Below are 18,481 nucleotides of genomic sequence, written 5' to 3'. Positions count from 1 at the left end.
CCAACTGTTGCGGCCTGCCCGCAGTCTACAACACGAACGGTTCAACTGAGAATGGCAGTTCGAACTGAAAAGAGAGGAATCTAGATGGGGCAGAAGAATGAATGGAGCCAAGACAACATACATTCTGTTCAAGGCTCAATTTTACTATTTTCAGACACTCAGTTATAAAGGAAGGGGGAGGGAACCCAATATCCCGCCAAGTAACTCAGGGTCCAGTAGCAGGACGAACACGTGTGTGCCTCCAGGCAACAAAGGCAGGTTCCAGCAGTGGGCGTGGCANGACGAATGAGCCGGTAGCTCCACCCTTGAGCAAGCAGGTTCCAGGCTGGGGGAAGAGGGGCCACAGTAAACGGTGCCACCCCTGGGCAAATGATCCCCAGGTATACAAAAAGGCAAGCTGAGCAGTCAGGACTGGCTTTTGATCCCAGCACTCTGGAGGCAGAGGATGGAGGAATCTGTGAATTTGAGCCCAGACTGGTTTACACAGTGAATTCCAGGACAGCCAAAGCTCTATCTCAACAAACAAACAAACAAACAAACAAACAAACAAACAAACAAACACCTAGCAAGCCATGGACAGCAATAAGCCTGTTGGCAGTGTTCCCCCATGGTTCCTACTCAGGCTTCCTTCAGAGATTGACTGTGATTGGCAGGTCCAACCCAAGATAGTTTTGTTCAGTGTTTATCACAGTAACAGAAAACAAACCAGAACTGGAAGTTCTCTTTTCCATTTGGAAATGTGTCCAATAAACATCAAATTTAATGACTCCAGTCATCCCTGATCTCAAGTTTTCCTCAGTAGCAAGGAGCCTGTGAGTTGTTTGTGTGGGGGTTTCTAAGGACAGGTGACATGTAGCTCTCCATAGAAACATGTATGAAATTATATATATATTTATACAATATAGCTTGCGGGCATCACACAAAGTCAGCAAAGTAACCTCTGAAAGTGTAATGAAATTACAAAGATACAAAATTCACACATGGCTTGCAGTGAGCTAGCCCACCACGGAAGTTGTGGCATGGTCAGTGACAGCTGTGCATCTGAAATTAAATTTTTAAATTAAAACTAGGTAGACCAGGCTAGCCTCAAACTTGCTCTGTGGTTGAGAAAAGCTCTGAACTCCTAAACCTTCTTGTTCCACCTTCCAAGTGCTGGGATCGAATGCATGCACCTACATTCCTGGACTAGTTGGGTTGTTCCTATTGGCCTCTAGTGAAGTTCTCTGATAACCTTTTTCAGCTATGTTAAGCATAATTTTTGTAGTTGTTGAGACAGAGTCTCACTTTGAAGCCCAAGCTGGCCTGGAATTCATGATCTTCCTGCCTAAACCTCTAAATTGTATGTATACCACCATATCAGACTTAGATTTTTTTAAAAAACCGAGATAGGGTTTCTCTGTGTAGCCCTGGCTGTCCTAGAACTCACTCTGTAGACCAGGCTGGCCTGGAATTCATAGAGATCCACCTGCCTCTGCCTCCTGAGTGCTGGGACTAAAGACTTATACCACCACTGCCCAGGCTTTTCCTAGAGCCTTGAGTACAGTGATTAGTCATAGCTAATCTCATACAGCAAGTTTGAAGCAAGCCTGAGCTACACAATTCCCCGATCATGCCAGAACACAGTCTTTCCCAATTGTCATTGTAGTTATTTGCCTGCTGTCTCCTAGCAATAGATCGTCCTCACTTCTCAAGCAAAGGCTACATAGCTCGGAGACAGCTACGAGACAGAATTGGTGCTTTTGCCTGGAAATGGGTGCACCTGCTTTGCCAGAGTATTGTAATGGATCTGGCCAGGAATTAGGCTGGAATTGGGTCTAGATAGATAGATAGATAAATAAATAGATAGATAGATAGAGAGCGAGATAGATAGATAGGGATAGAATATAATTGCATGACAGGGTTTCTTTGTGTAATTCTGGATGTCCTGGAACTCTAGCTGTAAACCAGGCTTGCCTCAAACTTAAGATATGCACCTGCCACTGCCTCCTGAATGCTGGGATTAAAGGCGTGCGCCACCACCTCCTGGTTTTCATTACTCTCTTGTAGTCATTATCTTAAGAATATCACTGTTATGGTCAGAATGGGAGTGCTTAGGGACTTTTTTTCAAGTGTCCCTGATGTTCCTTTAATTTGGGGCCATTGCTGTATATATATATATATATATATATATATATATATATATATATATATATATATACCACAGAAGGATTCTCTGACTGTAGGTTTCCATTTTCTCAGGATAACTCCCCATTGTTTGTACCAGGGTCAGTCTAGTTGTCCGAAGGTCCAGCAATGGTTTCCCTTTTTGCCTCTTTGGTCTGTTTTGACTGAAGGTCAGAGAGGCCTACTCAGCCACACACCATTGAGACAGCATTCGTACTTTGGTTGGGAGGGCAGGGGCGGGGCACACAATTCTGCCATTTCATAAGCAACTGGAAGACAAGAGCTTGCACGAAGAGAGCCATGTGAGAGAACTAAGAGAACAACAGGAAGGCCAGAGCCTGACCCAGCCCAAGCCTTGCCCTCTCTTATTGTTGCATTTGTACAAATACTGTGACTAGTCCAAATAGTCCTGAACTTTCTGTTACTCAGAACTCAGAGCACCCTGGCTGATGAAACCACCACAAGCTTGCGCAATACTCTCCCGAGAGTGGTGGCTGACAAGAAATGCATGAGCAAGAGGAGAGATGCCAGCAACTAAAAGCATCCGCTGACCTTGCAGAGGACCAGAGCTCGGTTCTTAACACAACTCACTTCTAGGGGATCCAAAACGCTCTTCTGTCCTCCATAGACATTGCATTCATGTGCAGGCACATGTGCACACACATAGCCAGCCTTAACAGTACACCCTATAGAAGAAGGAATTGTGCACCTGTCTGCTTAGGACAAGACAAGGGGATGCTAACTAGCCAAACTGTGGTTATTGCAGATGAAAATATTCCTGAAGGTCCTATGTTTCAAATGGAACTCATTTATTTGCACTGATATAAGATATCTTTCATATCTTGATAAGATCTCTCCTAATCCATTCTGAAATAAATTTAATAGTTTCAGATGTTGTTTCTTTGCATATTTTTACTCATAGAGCAAAGAGCGCTGAGTGATACATTAAGTTATAAAGGAGCAGCATGGGTCCATTTTATGGATTTATTTTTCTGTGAGTGCTTTGCCTGCACATACGTCTGGGCACCAGGAAGGTGTCAGACAGCTGCCATGTAGTGGTCCTCTTCAAAAGCAGCCAGTGTTCGTTCGTCACTGCTGAGCCATCTCTCCAGTCATGCTCCCGCAGCCTTGGCAGCGGGCATGTTCCTCTATCACCAAGCTTATGTTCTAGCAGTCATAGATATCATTCTTTTGTTAATCCCCGCTGAACTGTGCGGCGATGGGAAGTTCTTGGTTCTCCGCCATAGCTTGTTGAGGTTTCAAAATCTCAGTAGAGCCCTTTCATTAGAGCTCTCTGCTGTGTCTGTTCCCAACCACTGTCAGTGTTCATGGTGGGTACAAACAGTATGTCTCCATTAAGAAGAAAAAAAAAAAACCACCAGAAAGGCATCTTACAGGTCTTCATTTCTGCATAGGTTCCCAGGTGGATAACTGCTCTCACACTCTTCACTCCTGTAGAATGTATCACGGCTATGGGCCCTTTGATGGATCAGAAGGCCTGAGCTCCAACGGAAACCCTTACCACACGCATCACATGTGTAAGGTTTCTCTCCTGTGTGCACGCGCTGATGAGCTTGGAGATTCGATCTCTGACTGAAGCCCTTCCCACACACCTCACATTTGTATGGCTTCTCCCCAGTGTGGACTCGGTGATGGGCTTGGAGACTGGAATAGCCACTGAAGCCCTTACCGCACTGGTCACATTTGTAGGGTCTTCCTTCCGCATGGATCCTCTGATGTGCCTGGAGGCGGGAACTCTCACTGAATCCCTTTGTGCAGGTCTCACATTTGAATGGTTTCCCCCCTGTGTGGACCCTCCGGTGTGCTTCAAGGCGTGAACCCTGACTGAAGCCCTTCCCACACACCTCACATTTGTAGGGTTTTACTCGAGTGTGGACTCTCAGGTGACCTTGTAGATAGGCTCTCTGACTGAAGCCCTTCCCACACACCTCACATATATATGGTCTCTCTCCAGAGTGGACACTCTGATGGCTTTGAAGGTAGGATTTCTGACTAAAGTTCTTGCCGCACTCATGACACTGGTAAGGTTTCTCTCCTGTGTGGACTCTCTCATGGGCCAGGAGAGTTGAGGCCTTACTGAAGCCTTTGCCACACTCTCCACATTTATAGGGTTTCTCTCCAGTGTGAACCCGCTGATGGATTTGAAGGTTAAAGCTCCAGCTGAAGCCCTTCCCACACTCCTCACACTTGTATGGTTTCTCTCCTGTGTGAACTCTCTGGTGGCCTTGCAGGTGTGAACTCCGGCTGAAGCCCTTCCCACACTCCTCACACTTGTATGGTTTCTCTCCTGTGTGAACTCTCTGGTGGCCTTGAAGGTATGCACTCCGGCTGAAGCCCTTCCCACACTCCTCACACTTGTATGGCTTCTCTCCTGTGTGGATTCTGTGGTGAATGTCAAGAACTGATCTGTGACTGAAGCCCTTCCCACAGGCATTGCATTTGTGCAGTTTCTGTTTCCGAGGATCCTTGGGGGTGGAACTCCAGTTACAGTCACTTCCACCCTCTCTATGAGAAGGCTTTTCTCGAATGTAGAGTTTCTGATGGCCTTGAAGGCACAAAGTTTGACTGAAGCTGGTACGGCACAAACGATTGTATGGTTGTTCCCTGGCATGCACTCCTGGAAAGTCCTGAAAATGTGGGGGCAAACTGAAGTGGTTATCACAATCAGGGTTACACAGAGTCTCCTCCACATGGACTCTGTGTGGAATGTTCACACTTGAGCAGTGTGTGAAATTTTTTCTACACTCCACACCTTGACATAGCTTCTCTTCAGCACCGATTTTCTGACTAACTTGAAGACATGAACTCTGATTAAAAACATTCCCATTCTCCTCATAATTATTGGGCTCTTCCCTAGGATGAGCCCTAAAGGTATTATTGCGGTGGACAGGACTACCAATAGCTTGCTTGGGGATGCTGCATTTCTGGGAGGTGTTGCCTTGGTGGGCACACCCACAAGTGTTAAGAGGGGAACCATAGTGGACATTCCCACTGCACTCGCGTGGCACTTGCTCCATACACACTCTTGGAGAAGACTGCAGAGGTGGGCTCCCATCAGCACCTTCATCTCCTGCCTCAAGACCTGGATGACCATGGAGGGCTGACCTATCACCACAGCCCTCTCCACACAGACTCCGTGTACACGGCTTCCCTCTTGAGTGGCACTGCTGATGTGTGTGAGAGCTGTGGTCATTGTCGTCATGGCCCCAGGCTTCTCTGTACTTGGTACGTGGGCAGGGCTCTGGCCCTAATTCAATAAAGTCCTGGTTAAGTAACGATACCTTCACCGTCTTTCCTCTGTGGTCATGGAAACTATAGCTTTTTCCTTTGCTGTATAGCTCCTCATTGTCACTGTGATAGGAGGAACAGCGGACACTGCCATACCTACAGAAGTGATTTCTTATGGATGTTTGCTGACCTTTCCACTGGCATGTCACACATGGCCTGCCAAGATATGGTTTCCCCCAAGACTGCTGGGATCTCAGAGAAGGAAACTCTTGATTTTTCATTGAAGCAGAGCCTTCGAGTGCAGGAGGCAACCCGTAATTCCCGTCTTCAGAAATCTGCATGGGCATTCCTGCCCACACCAGGCGAGGGGAAGCTTCTTGGCTCTGAGATTCACCATTACTCCCTTGGCATCTTTTTATGAACTCTTGACCACTGGATAATGTGCCTGCATCCCACAGCCAGGTCTGACAGAAGGAGAGTTCCTTGGGACAAAGGGAGTTTACTTCCACGTCTTCAGCGTTCTCCACAGCATGTCCTATGAGGAGAAAGAGAATCCAGACAAATGCACAAGTGAGCACCTCACTGCGAGCCTGCCGCATCTCACACTGCTCATAGTGGGACACTGGCATGTCATGCTGTTTCTATGAGTTCTTTCAAAGTCTCTGATACACACATAGGAGCTACAAAACTGAGGTTCTCTGGGTACCTTAAGTTCTGGGTTTTCTAATAGAATCTGGATATTAAATATGGCCCCATTCAAAAGATCTAGCGAACTTTATGCATGCCACTATGGCTTTACCATGGGTTGTCAGGTGACCCAGTGGACAAAAGAAAAGGACATTCCCAAAGTTTTTTGTCTTCTCTCTGTGTGCATGTGTGTGTGCATATGTGTTCGTATGTGAGTATGTGTGCATGTGTGTCTGTATATATGTGTGTGCATGAGTGTGTGCATGATGTGTGTGCATGTGTGTGTGTATGTGTGTTTGTGTGTGTGTGTGTATGTGTGTTCATGTGTGTGTGTGAATGTGTGTGCATGTGTGTAGTGCATGTGTGTGTGTGCCTGTGCATGCATGTTTGTATGTGCCTGTGTGTGTACTCAAGCCATGGCATGTCAGTGGAGGTCAGAGGACAACTTGGGGGAGTCAGTTCACTCCTTCCTTCTACCACATGGGCTCTAGGAAAGTAACACAGGTCCTCAGGCTTGGTGCTAAGCACCTTTACTCCAGAGCCATCTGATCAGCCTGCTTAATCTAAACACTTTAAAATTAATTATACCATTTATGAAATGGGGAGCAGGGGAGCTGGTATGTTCTGGAAAGCACCCCACCTACTCTCCCCAATGCACCATTCTCACCTGAAAGTCCACCTGCATGGGCTTCAGCCTCCACCATCCAAAGCTGCTCTCTACTCTCCAGCTGGGCTATCAGACCCGGTGTGAAGGGCTGATGTGCTATGTAAAAAAAAAAAAAAAAAAAAAAGCAAGAGTTTGATGATGTCTTCCTTGTCAAAATTAAATAAATAAATAAAAAAAAAAAACCACCTAGGTATGGAGGTGTATGTCTGTCGTACCAGCAGAGGTTCAAGGTCATCCTCGGCTATACAGTAAGTCTGAGACAGTCTAGCCTGGGCAATATGAGACCCTGACTCAAAGAAACAAAAATAAATAAAAAGAAAAAAATAAAGGAAGGAAGGAAGGAAGGAAGGAAGGAAGGAAGGAAGGAAGGAAGGAAGGAAGGAAGCCTCCAGAGCTGGAGAGATGGTTCAGCAATAAAAAGCACTGGCTGCTCTTCCAGAGGATTCAGGGTTTGACTCCCAGAACTACATGGTGGTTCACAACTATCTGTAACTCCAGTTCTAGAAAATCTGATGCCCTCTCTGGCCTTTGTGGTGGTTTGAATATGCTTGGCCCAGGGAATGGCACTGTTAGGAGGTGTGGCCTTGTTGGAGGAAGTGTGTCACTGTGGGGGTGGGCTTGGAGATCTTCTTCCTAGCTGCCTGAGGATGCCAACCTTCTTGATGTCTTCGGATCAAGATATAGAACTCTCAGCTCCTCCTGCACCATGCCTGCCTGGATGATACCAGACAGAACCTCTGAACCTGTAAGGCAGCCCCAATTAAATGTTTTCCCTTATAAGAGTTGCCTTGGTCATGGTGTCTGTTCACAGCAGTAAAACCCTAACTACAACACACACTAAATATATTTTTAAAACAACTCCTAGAGGCTTTCTCTAGGCAAATAGTCACTGCTATACGTCCTATAAAACAAAGCAAGCTGGGCAGCATGCTGAATGGGTTTCCATAAACCAATGCTGAAGGGCCCAGTGTGCCCACTGCCCTAGTTTGCTCCCTGTTGCCATAATAAACATGATGATTGGGGAGGAAAGGGTTTATTTCATCTTCCAGGGTATAGACAATCATGAAGGGAAGCCAGGGCAGGAACTCATGGCAGGAACTTGGAGGCAGGGACTGATGCAGAGCCATGGAGGGATGCTGCTCAATGGCTTGTTCCTTATAACTTGCTCAGCTTGCCTCCTTATGCCACTCACAGGGGTGGCTCAGGGGTGGCACTGCCCACAGTGGGCTGGGTCCTTTTGTAGCAGTAACTAATGAAGGAAATGCCACCCAGGCTTGCCTACAGGCCAGCCATTCTGATGCGTGCATTTTTTCAAGTGAGGTTTCTCCTCCCACACTACACTAGCTTGTGTCAAGCCGGCAAAACAACAGCAACAACAACAACAACAACAAACCAAAGTTTGCCTGGAAGGAGCCATGAGAACCTTCTGTGCTTCCAGCCAGACAGCCAAGCACAGAGAATAACTTAAGGTGCTCCCAAGCTCCTAGTCCTCACCCACTGAGAGCAGCATCCTGAAGTTCTCCAGCATCACCTCTTGGTACAGCTTCCACTGGGCAGCGTCCAGCAGCCCCAGCTCCTCCTCGCTGAAGACTACGGCCACATCCCTGAAGGTCACCATCTCCTGTGACAGCAAGCACATGTAGGCTGTGACTACAGAAGATGTGGTGCTGGGGAGACATGAAGCGAGAAGCCGGGGGGAACTCTGAGCCTCTCAGGTTGAATTTCTTGCTTTTGCCTGTCCTCTACTTAGCTAGATCCACCCACCATAAGGGCCAAACAGCAAAGGAAATCCATGTGCATGTGAGCATGTGTGTGTGTGTGTGTGTGTGTGTGTGTGTGCACTGCATGTGTGTGGATGCACATTCATGTGTGTGTGGCATATTGATGGTTTGTATATGCTTGGCCCAGGGACTGGCACTATTAGAAGGTGTGGCCCTGTTAGAGTAGGTGTGTCACTGTGGGCATGGGCTTTAAAACCCTCATCCTAGCTATCTGGAAGCCAGTATTCTCCTATCAGCCTTCAGATGAAGATGTAAAATGCTCAGCTCCTCCTGCACCATGCTTGCCTGGATGCTGCCATGCCTTGATGACAATGGACTGAACCTCTGAACCTGTAAACCAGCCCCAATTAAATGTTGTCCTTATAGGAGTTGACTTGGTCATGGTGTCTGTTCACAGCAGTAAAACCCTAAGTCACGCGTGCATGTGGATGTACACACGTCTGTGAGGGTGCATGTGCACATGTCCACACCTGTGCACGAGCGTCTGGAGGCCAGAAGCTGACACCACTGTCTTTCTCTATTCTCTGCATCTTACAAAAGAATTATGATTATCATTTTGTGTGCATACATAGGTATGTCTCCTGGAAGTGCATGGCACGGCCTGTACGTGGAGGTCTTTTGGGAGCTGGCTCCGGCCATAAGCCTTACAGAAGAACGGAGCAGCATGCAGTCTTTCTTGTACCGTGTACTCTGGGCCAGGTTGCTTGCTGGATTCCTGCTGGTTCTCCTGTACCCTCCTACCATCTCACCACAGGAATGCTGGGGTTACAGATGGACACCACCACATCTGGCTTTGTACACAGATCCCAAGGGTTGAACTCAAGGCCGTGTGGCAAATGTTTTTATCTGCTGAACGAACCATCTCCCCTCCTTCTCCTCCCATAAGACAGTATATTCTCACTGAACCTGGAGCTCTCGGATTAAATCACATAAGTAGTACATATTCTCTCTCTATGTTTACTATTTCTCCTTTCTCAGTGTCATTATTCAACTGATTTGTGTGTGGCAGGGAGCTCCTGCATCCCATGGAGCACTTGTGGAGGACAGAGAACAACTTGGGGAGTCAGTATCTCGCCTATGGTGTGTGTCCCATAGATTAAGCTCAGCCATCAGCCTTGGCGGCAAGCTCCTTTACCCTCCGAGCCATCTCACTGGCTCTTGCTCACCATGACAATTTCTTCTTCTGTAGTACCCACCCACTGGTCAGACATGACTGTTCTCACTTCCTTTTACATTGTAAACATTTGCATACTGGTTTGCTCTAAGGAAATCTAAATGTTTATACTGCAGGTCTATTCAAGCCTGCACCAGCTCTGAAGGAGTTTCTGAGCATCTTGCTCTTGGCTATGGAGGGAGAGCTCTGCCCCTGCCCTGCTCTGCCCTGCTCTGCCCTGCTCTGCCCTGCTCTGCCCTGCTCTCCTCTCCTCTGCTCTGCTCTGCTCTCCTCTGCTCTGCTCTCCTCTCCTCTGCTCTGTTCTCCTTTCCTCTGCCCTGCTCTCCTCTGCTCTGTTCTCTCCTCTGCTGTTCTCTTCTCCTCTTCCCTGCTCTACTCTCCTCTGTTTTCCTCTGCTTTGTGCTCTGTCTTTCACTGAGCCTTTCCACGCAAACAAGCCTGTCTCTCTTGACCCAGAAAGCAAGGCCCTCAGAGCTGCCTGAACACTCCTCCTCCATGTGAACATGGAACAGAGTGAACACTCCTCCTCCTGTGTGAACAGGAGTCACTCATCTCATGGAGAAGTGTGAAGGATCCAGGCCTCACTTCATTGTTCAGACTTGTGAATGAGGTAATGGATGGAGAGTGACCATGCCCTGAAGTACTAAGAACTTTTACATTCAATTAGGCATAAATGGTGAACATGTGCACACACATGTGCATACATGCACACATGTACATACATGCACTTATGAACACTCCAGAGTGCCAGAGACTATAATCAAAGAACCTAGGGGCTCAGTGGGGGGTGATGCTGTAAGTAACATAGTGATGTGTGTGTTTTTTAAACTTTTCTCTTTTACATTGTTTATTTACAAAATTAAAATGATGTGTCTGTCTTCACAGCACTCAGGCATATGAGGCAGATGATGGGGCTAGCCCAGGCTGCATGGAAAGACCCTAGTTCAAAAAGAAAAAAGCAAAAGAAGGAAGGAAGGAAGGAAGGAAGGAAGGAAGGAAGGAAGGAAGGAAGATTAACTTAATCCCCATAGAGGGAGCGACTCAAACTGAACAGAAAAGAGCAGAGAAGGTGGCTGGGCAGGTAAAGGCACCTGCCCTAAGCCTGGCTACCTGCATTCAATCCCAGAACCAACATGGCAGAAGCCAGGGACTAGGCTCCCGGAAGTTGTCCTCTAACTTCAACAAGCACACCATGGCATGAGTGTTCACGAATAAACAAATATGTTTTACAATAAACAAAAGAAGAATTTTCTTTGCACCTAATACATACACAGCCCAGTACCTGCTGCCATTTCTCACGGGGGAACAGTGTGACCACTCTGAGGCATGAGGGAACATAACAGCAGAAATGAAAATCAACTCACCTGCAATTTGGTCATTTTCTCCTCCCTTTTTCTAGGAAATGATGGAGACCTGGGAAGGCAGGGCAGAGTGACAGACGCCATGAGAGAGGGAAAACACACCTTTGTCCAGGTGAGATCAAGATGCCTCTCCCCTCTGCATGCAGCCACATGCACGTGCTGCACAGTGGGGCATGCGCACACATTCTACACACCCCGGAAGCCCAGGCATGCGCACCACATCCTAGGAGTCCCAGGGTGTCCCGCCATAGGCTGTAAGCAGGACCAGCCTTCCCAGCTGCCCTTAGTACATGCTGGCCATCTCCCAGCGTGTTCACTCTTGTCCTAGGAAATGTGGTGAAGGAGGGTGGAGAAATATATTGCTTCCAAGTAGCAGCAATGGACAAAATGCCTGTGTTCAGAACCTGGTGCTGGGCTGTGATGGCTCAGCAGGTAGGGTTGTTTGCTGCCAAGTTTGACGACCTGAGCTTAACCTCCAGGACCCACATGGAAGGAGAGGACTGTCTCCTGCAGGTTGTCCTCTGATTGTGCTTATGTACACACACACTGCTGGACACGGCCTAGAGCTGCACAGGGAGTTTGTGCTCATCCCATGCCACCACCAGGGCGGGTGTTGGGCTGCTTGGAAGCGCTGCTTCAGGGGTAGGAAAGCAGAGTCTGAGATGTGGGAAAGCAGGAGCTGGTTCGGGGATCCCCAGGCTTACTATGAGACCAGGGCCGTGGGTTCTCAGACTCTAGCAGCTAGCCCAGGGCAGAGGGAAAGGGGAGTTCTGGCTAGTCCCAGTGGTGATTGTCCTTAGCTTGGCAGAGGCAGGCTTGGTGGCAGCTGTGGCTGGGAGCGCAGAGAGGCCTGCTACTGGAGAATTAAGCTGTTGTGGCTCCGTAGTAGAATGCCTTCTCCATGGCTCCCCATGGTTCTAAACAGTTTATTAGCTGTTCATGGCAGAAAATGGATGCATAATGTACCATACCCACTTCTCAGGGTGGGACTGAGATTAAATACCTTTTGCAGGGAGGAATGTCTGGGAAATGACGCTTATTGGCTAAGCCCTCCAGGCCTCTAGGTACCACATTAGCATGGAGAACTCTGACCATAGGACACATTTCTTGTGTGTGAGGAGCATGGCACATACCTAAGTGGCTGGGGAGTAAGGGGGGGGGCAGCTCAGTGGTTAGGAGGTCTTGCTGCCCAAGCATAAGTACCCAAACTTAATCCTTAGCATCCCTGTGAAAAGAATTCCCTGACTGTATGCCTCTGGGAGGTGCAGGCAGGAGGACTGCTGGGGCTTGCTGGACACTAGCCTTGCTCCAAGTTCAGTGAGAGACTGTCTCAAGAGAATTAAGCAGGATAGAGCAGGACATCTGATGTTCTCCTCCTGCTCCTATCTCTGCACTTACATGGGTTTTTGTCCCCAAAATACATATGCATGCAATACACAAATATGCACACAAAAATACCGAGTCTGATTTGGAAGGAGAAACCAGGGCATGTGCACAATGTGTTAGAGATAGTGTATAATAAACATCAAATGTGTTAGCAACTGATAAAACCACGCTTGTCATCACTCAAGTTAACAGTGCACATACCAGCCTTTGTCTCTGAACAGTGTATTTATTTAGGTTAGTCATTACAAATCCATACACATCACCTTTTCTACTTTCTAACAAGGCTACATTCTCTAGCATCCCACCAAGACTGCCCAGGGACAGGGACAAGAGGGGGGCTTCAGTCACACCCATTTTCAAAGAAGTTGAATATATTTGAGTCAAAGGTCCCTGTTGAAGGGCACACCCATGACAAACAGGTGATGCTAATTTTTCTCTGCCCATCCCTGCACCAGGCAAGAGGCATGATGGGAACTCTATACAGTTCCTGTGCCCTAAAATGTGCAGCTTGGATGGGAGACAGGTCTGAGATCAGCATCAGAGACACCAGCAAATTTGGCCCAGCACAAACAATGAACCTGAAGATGTAAAGTTGGCAGTTTCTTGATGGAATGTTCTAGAAGTGTGGATGGGATCTAGCGGTTAACAGCATGGTTACAGCCATGGTATCCACACTGTTTTCAGTGCACTCTTGCGCTGTTCACTGAGAACAGTGCTGAGATCCCTCTGGTCTGTCCGTTGTCCTTCATGTGATGTTCTGTGATTATGGTCATGTCTAACAGGGCAAACTGTGCAATGGCAGCCACAGGTGACAACAGTCTTGAAGTCTCCTGTGCCTTATATTAACAAAACCACTCTGTGTTCTGCCTTTGTGTTGGTTCTTCTCTTTGTCTATAATGAAATACGGGGATACAAATGACTTACGAGCAGAGCAGAGACGCTGTATTTGAGCTCTGTCATGGAGAACTGTCAGGAAGACATAGTGGAGCACATGTGTGCAGATGCCTCATGTTAAGAGTGAACGGGTTTCAGAGTGTGCAATACAGACACACACACATACACATATATAATACAATATACAATATATACTGATATATTGGTTGGTTGGTTTTTATTTTGTTTAGTTTTGCGACAAAGTCTCACTATGGCTGGCCTAGAACTCACCATGTAGACCAAGCTGGTTTGTAATTCAGAGATCTGCCTGCCTATTCCAAGTACTGGAAATAAAAGGTGTATGCCACCATGACTAGTGCCAATCTGTAATCTTTTTAACCTATGTATTTGATTTATTAGTGTGATAGATAGCTTTAATTATCAACTAGAATCACCTGGAAACATAATCTCAATAATGAATCATCTGTCTTAGCACGTGGGCATTATCTATGTGGAATTGTCTTAACTACTTGATATGGGAAGACCCAGGCCACTGTAAGAGGCACGGCTCCCTAGGCAAGGGGTTCTGAACTGGACAAATGTAGAGAAACTAAGCTGAACACAAGCAAGCACGCACACACTCATGCAGGCATACATTTCTCTCTGCTCTTGATTCTGTGTGTGATGGATCAGCTGCTTCAAGTTCCTGACTTCCCCACAATGATGGACTATAACCTGGAACTCTAAGTTGAAATACATTTTTTTCCCCGTTGTATCCAGTAACTGCTGATGTGGATGGGGTCCAGACCACCACTGTATTCCTGTTCCATTTGTCCTCCCTGACTTTATTTCTCTCATTTCTTGACTGCTTCACTAGGGGAATCTATTTATTTATTTACTTATTTATTTTTACTATTTCCTTCATTTTATCTCTCTCTCTTTTAAAGATTTATTTATTTACTATATGTAAGTACACTGTAGCTGTCTTCAAACACTCCAGAAGAGGGTGTCAGATTTCATTATGGATGGTTGTGAGCCACCATGTGGTTGCCAGGAATTGAACTCAGGACCTTTGGAAGAGCAATCAGTGCTCTTAACCCTGTGAGCCATCTTTCCAGCCCTCATTTTATCTCGTAACTTCTTACTCTAGCTCCAGAATTTCTGTTTCTGCTTGGCCGTTGATCTTGCATTGTAACAAACATGTCTAATTTTTCACAGTATTTTAGTTTGTTAAAACTGAAAGAAGTTTTTTGTTCTGTTTTTTTCAAGACAGGGTTTCTCTGTGTAGCCTTGGCTGTCCTGGAACTCACTTTGTAGACCAGGCTGGCCTTGAACTCAGAGATCCGCCTGCCTCTGCCTCCCGAGTGCTGGGATTAAGGGCGTGTGCTACTACCACTCAGCTAAAGTTAAATTTTATTTTCTTACTACCTGGCCACATACACACTGCGGCATGTGTATGGGAGTTGGTTCTCTCCTTTCACCATGTGGGTCTTGGGGATTGAACTCGGGTCATCAGGCTTGGCAGCAGGCTCCTTTACCTGGAGCCATTTCTAGGGCCCCACGGCATGTTTACTATCACCATTTTAATACTGCTTGTGAAATCCAGAAGCCTTGGTGGGGGGCGGGGGGGGTTGTATGTGCTCTGCTATAGATAATAAAATCTCTACCTAAGAAAAATATGCATTTTATGCTTTTTCTTTCACACAGGACTGGGGATTGAACCTAGGGCCAGGCACATGTTTGGGGTTTTGTTGTTGTTGTTGTTTGTTTGTTTGTTTTAATATACAGGTTGAGGACTTCAACAGTGCACTTTATATCTTAATTTTTATTTACTTTTAAGTATCTGCCTGCTTGTCTATCTCCCCGGGAACTGTAGTTACAGGTAGCTACGAGTCACCTGTGGGTTCTGGGACTTGAACCTGGGGCCTCTGCAAGAGCAAAAACAGTGCTGATTGTTAATCACCTCTCCATTCCCAATTCCACTTTTTATTTTTTAAATCTATTTATTTGTGGGTGTGTGCATCTACAGCAATTCTCTTCTTCCACCATATGAGTCCTAAGGATCAAATTCAGGACGTCAGGCTTGGTGGCAAGTGCCTTTGCAGGCTGAGCCATTTCAGTATGTCTAGTGCAAATAAGATTGTAAAAATAATTCTGTAGTGTTATCTGCAAATATGATTGTAGAAGTGACTGTAGTGTATACTACTAAGAAAATAAGTAGACTATAAAGAAATATAATTACCTAGGAACACAGGATATAATGATAATAATTTTATATTTTTTGGTACAATCAGTAAATTTTTAACCTATGTTTTAAAAAACAAATTTTATTTTTTCCTTAAATAGAAGTGATAAAAATAACGATGACTCCACATCCAATAAAGCTCTTATAAGAGTTATATTTATTAATTTGGATAGAACCGGTACAGCATTTAGTTTTAAATGTTTATATTTCATACTTATTATTTATGTCCAAGCATTTCTCTATCCCGTCCAGAATTAATTTAAAAATATTAGGGTAATTTCATAACTGGATCTGCCAATGAGTAAAGAGAACCTCACTCCTCGGAACAGACGGATTGACGGAAGGATGCTAAGGTCTACCCTTGTGTATTAGTTACTTTTTGTTGCTGTGATCAAACACCATGAATAAGGTGTGGAAGAAAGCGTTTATTTTGGCTTTCAGTTCCATAATAGTAGGGACAGCATGGCAGGTGGCAGACTTGTCAACAGGAGCAAGAAGCTGAGAGCTCCCTTCTGAAACTAAAGCATAGCGAGTAAACGCCTTGGAGGCTGACCCCGCCCCATGACGTATTTCTCCAGCAAGGCCACCAAACCTCCAGAAACAGCACCCCGCCCTCTAAACTGTGGACCTGGCATCCAAAGGCTGGATCCTATGGGGTCATTTCTCATTCAGACGACCGCACCACTACCACGTTCTCTGATGCCTCTCTCCCCTGCAGCACTTTTTATATAAAGGATTAAGAAGCCAACTTGCTCGGAGAAACCGGACTTCAGCTAACACCTCTCCCCGCCCCCGTAAGGCACAGTGGACACTGCACACAAAGCTGGGAACGATTGTCTCAACAAAAACAAAGCAAGTCATTAAGGACTTTGATAATGGGGACAGGCTGGGTCCAGAGACCCTACAGCAGGAGATCTTCCGTGGGTCACTTAAGCGTCCAGCTTCTCTGAAATTTGGAAAGCATTTCCTACCGCGCGTCAGCAGTTTTGAGCCTTGCAGGAAACTCTAGATCACTCTTGGATAGGTACCAAGGCGTTGAGGAAAGCATGGAGGCAGAGATGGAGAGTCTGAACTCCACTGCTGGGAGATGGCATCGTGACTACAGCTAGGGAGGTGGCTGGGGATGCCCATCGCCCAGGAGACCCTCCATCCAGGTGACTGACAGCCCCGGGCCAGGCCTGAGTCAGTGTGTGCAATCGCAGCCCACTCGGGCATGCTCTTCCAAAGTAAGGTCACGGTCTACCTTTCTGAGGCAGATTTCCTTACCCAGGATACACGCCTGGTGGCTATCACCCAGGGCACCCTGAAAAGGATCGCTCAGACTCGGGAGGGGTCAGTAAAGGGGAGGGCTCACCTTTCTGAAAGGAACAGAACAAGGCCTCACACACCTGGGGCGGAAGTGACTCTTCCCGCATAGGCAGCCAGGACTACACTTCCCAGAATTCCCGAAGGTTGCGGGGAGAACAGTCTCCTGCAGAGGAAGTTATTCTTGCACACTGAGGATTCCCAAACTACATTTCCCACATTTCCCAACCGGAATGGGATGGCCTCTCAGCCCCCTGCAGCGGAAGTTATCTTATCATCCCGGGGATGAGAGCGTCATGAACTACATTTCCCAGAATTTTCAGAGTCCTTGCCTTCCCAGAGCGGAAGTGCCATGGAGTAAGGATACTGGACTTCAAACTTTGAAAGTCCTTGTCATACCCTAAGCCAAAAATCTTCCAATCACGATGCTTTCCCTGCTTTCTGTGGAAGATTGGTATAAACAGCGCTTTCCTAGAGCATGCCAGGGACTGCTTGGGTCTACAGTTCACGGGATCTGCAGGGCCATCCTTAACCCCAGCGGACCTCCCTTCCAGATCATTTGCATAGTCCTGAGTTTAGGGATTCCCCTTACTTAATTCTGCTGATCATCACAATTCACCTTCAGCTCTCCAACTTCCACTGTCTTTGTAAAAATCTTGGAAAAGAAAAGCTTTTCAAAAGTGACACTAGGACAAACTCAACATAACTAATCCCCACCCAGTTCAAGAAGCAATTCTATAAAAAGCATGGAAGCAGGAATGCAGAAAAGGGTAAATCAAGTACAAAGGAACTGAATTAATAATTTTAAATATTTAACGTATGTGTGCGTGTGTACACGTGCGTGCTTGGGCGCATGTATATGCACCATGTATGTGTGCGTGTGTGCACGTGCGTGCTTGGGCGCATGTATATGCACCATGTGCGTGTAGTGCCCAAGAAAACTAGAAGAGGACGTCTGTTTTCCACCTCCTTACCCCAAAACTTGACTTTACAAACCCGTTAGCCAACTGACGTGGGTGCCGGGTCCTCTGCAAAAGTGGTGTGTGCTTTTAACAGCAGAGTGATCCCATCAACAACCTAGGTTTGGATTTTCAAAAAGGATTTATATGTATGAATTTGCATGTATATGGAAGACAGAGGGCAGCTTGCAAAAGTCAGTTCTTTCTCTCCCACCATGTGGGTCATGGGGATCAAAATCAGATGGTCAGGACTGAAAGCAAACATCCTTAGCTGTTGAGCCATCTCACCAGTTCAAAATAAAGCTATTTAGCAAATGATAGAAATTACTCAACCATTTGCTTAATCAGTAATCTATTTTATAGTCTAACTCTTGGGACCCATCAACTACTACCCAGTAACATATGGGTTATTTATACATTCAACAAGGCTAAGTAGCCAAAACCAGATGCACATGGGCATATACCCACAGTCACTTAAATCCTCCAAAGTCTTTAAACTTTCATCAATTCCACTGCCAAACAACCATTTTCAGCATTTACTAAACAATTTCCTTTGCTCAACCAAACCTTGACGTCTTCAGAGGTCTAACTTATAGCCATTTCCACTTCATATTAATTTATACCAGCATGG

At 46.4% G+C, this 18,481-nt stretch overlaps 1 protein-coding gene across 1 annotated transcript in view; it reads right to left on the bottom strand.

Annotated features, from left to right (window-relative positions):
- Window positions 1-17,126, bottom strand: part of Znf112 (zinc finger protein 112) — a 31,042-nt gene extending 13,916 nt beyond the window's left edge. The window contains exons 1-5 of the mRNA XM_029479258.1: window positions 16,941-17,126; window positions 11,086-11,134; window positions 8,261-8,387; window positions 6,767-6,862; window positions 3,559-5,947 (exon numbers count right to left, since the gene is read on the bottom strand). Coding sequence (XP_029335118.1) covers window positions 3,559-5,947; window positions 6,767-6,862; window positions 8,261-8,387; window positions 11,086-11,100 — 2,627 coding nt within the window. The 5' untranslated portion in view covers window positions 11,101-11,134; window positions 16,941-17,126. The remainder of the gene's footprint in view (window positions 1-3,558; window positions 5,948-6,766; window positions 6,863-8,260; window positions 8,388-11,085; window positions 11,135-16,940) is intronic.
- Between the last annotated feature and the right edge of the window lie 1,355 nt (window positions 17,127-18,481).

The sequence above is a fragment of the Mus caroli genome, chromosome 7 (genome assembly GCF_900094665.2).
Source record: "Mus caroli chromosome 7, CAROLI_EIJ_v1.1, whole genome shotgun sequence".
Classification (NCBI taxonomy): domain Eukaryota; kingdom Metazoa; phylum Chordata; class Mammalia; order Rodentia; family Muridae; genus Mus; species Mus caroli.
Note: the sequence above shows the minus strand (reverse complement) of the source record. Positions and strands in the feature narration are given on the sequence as shown.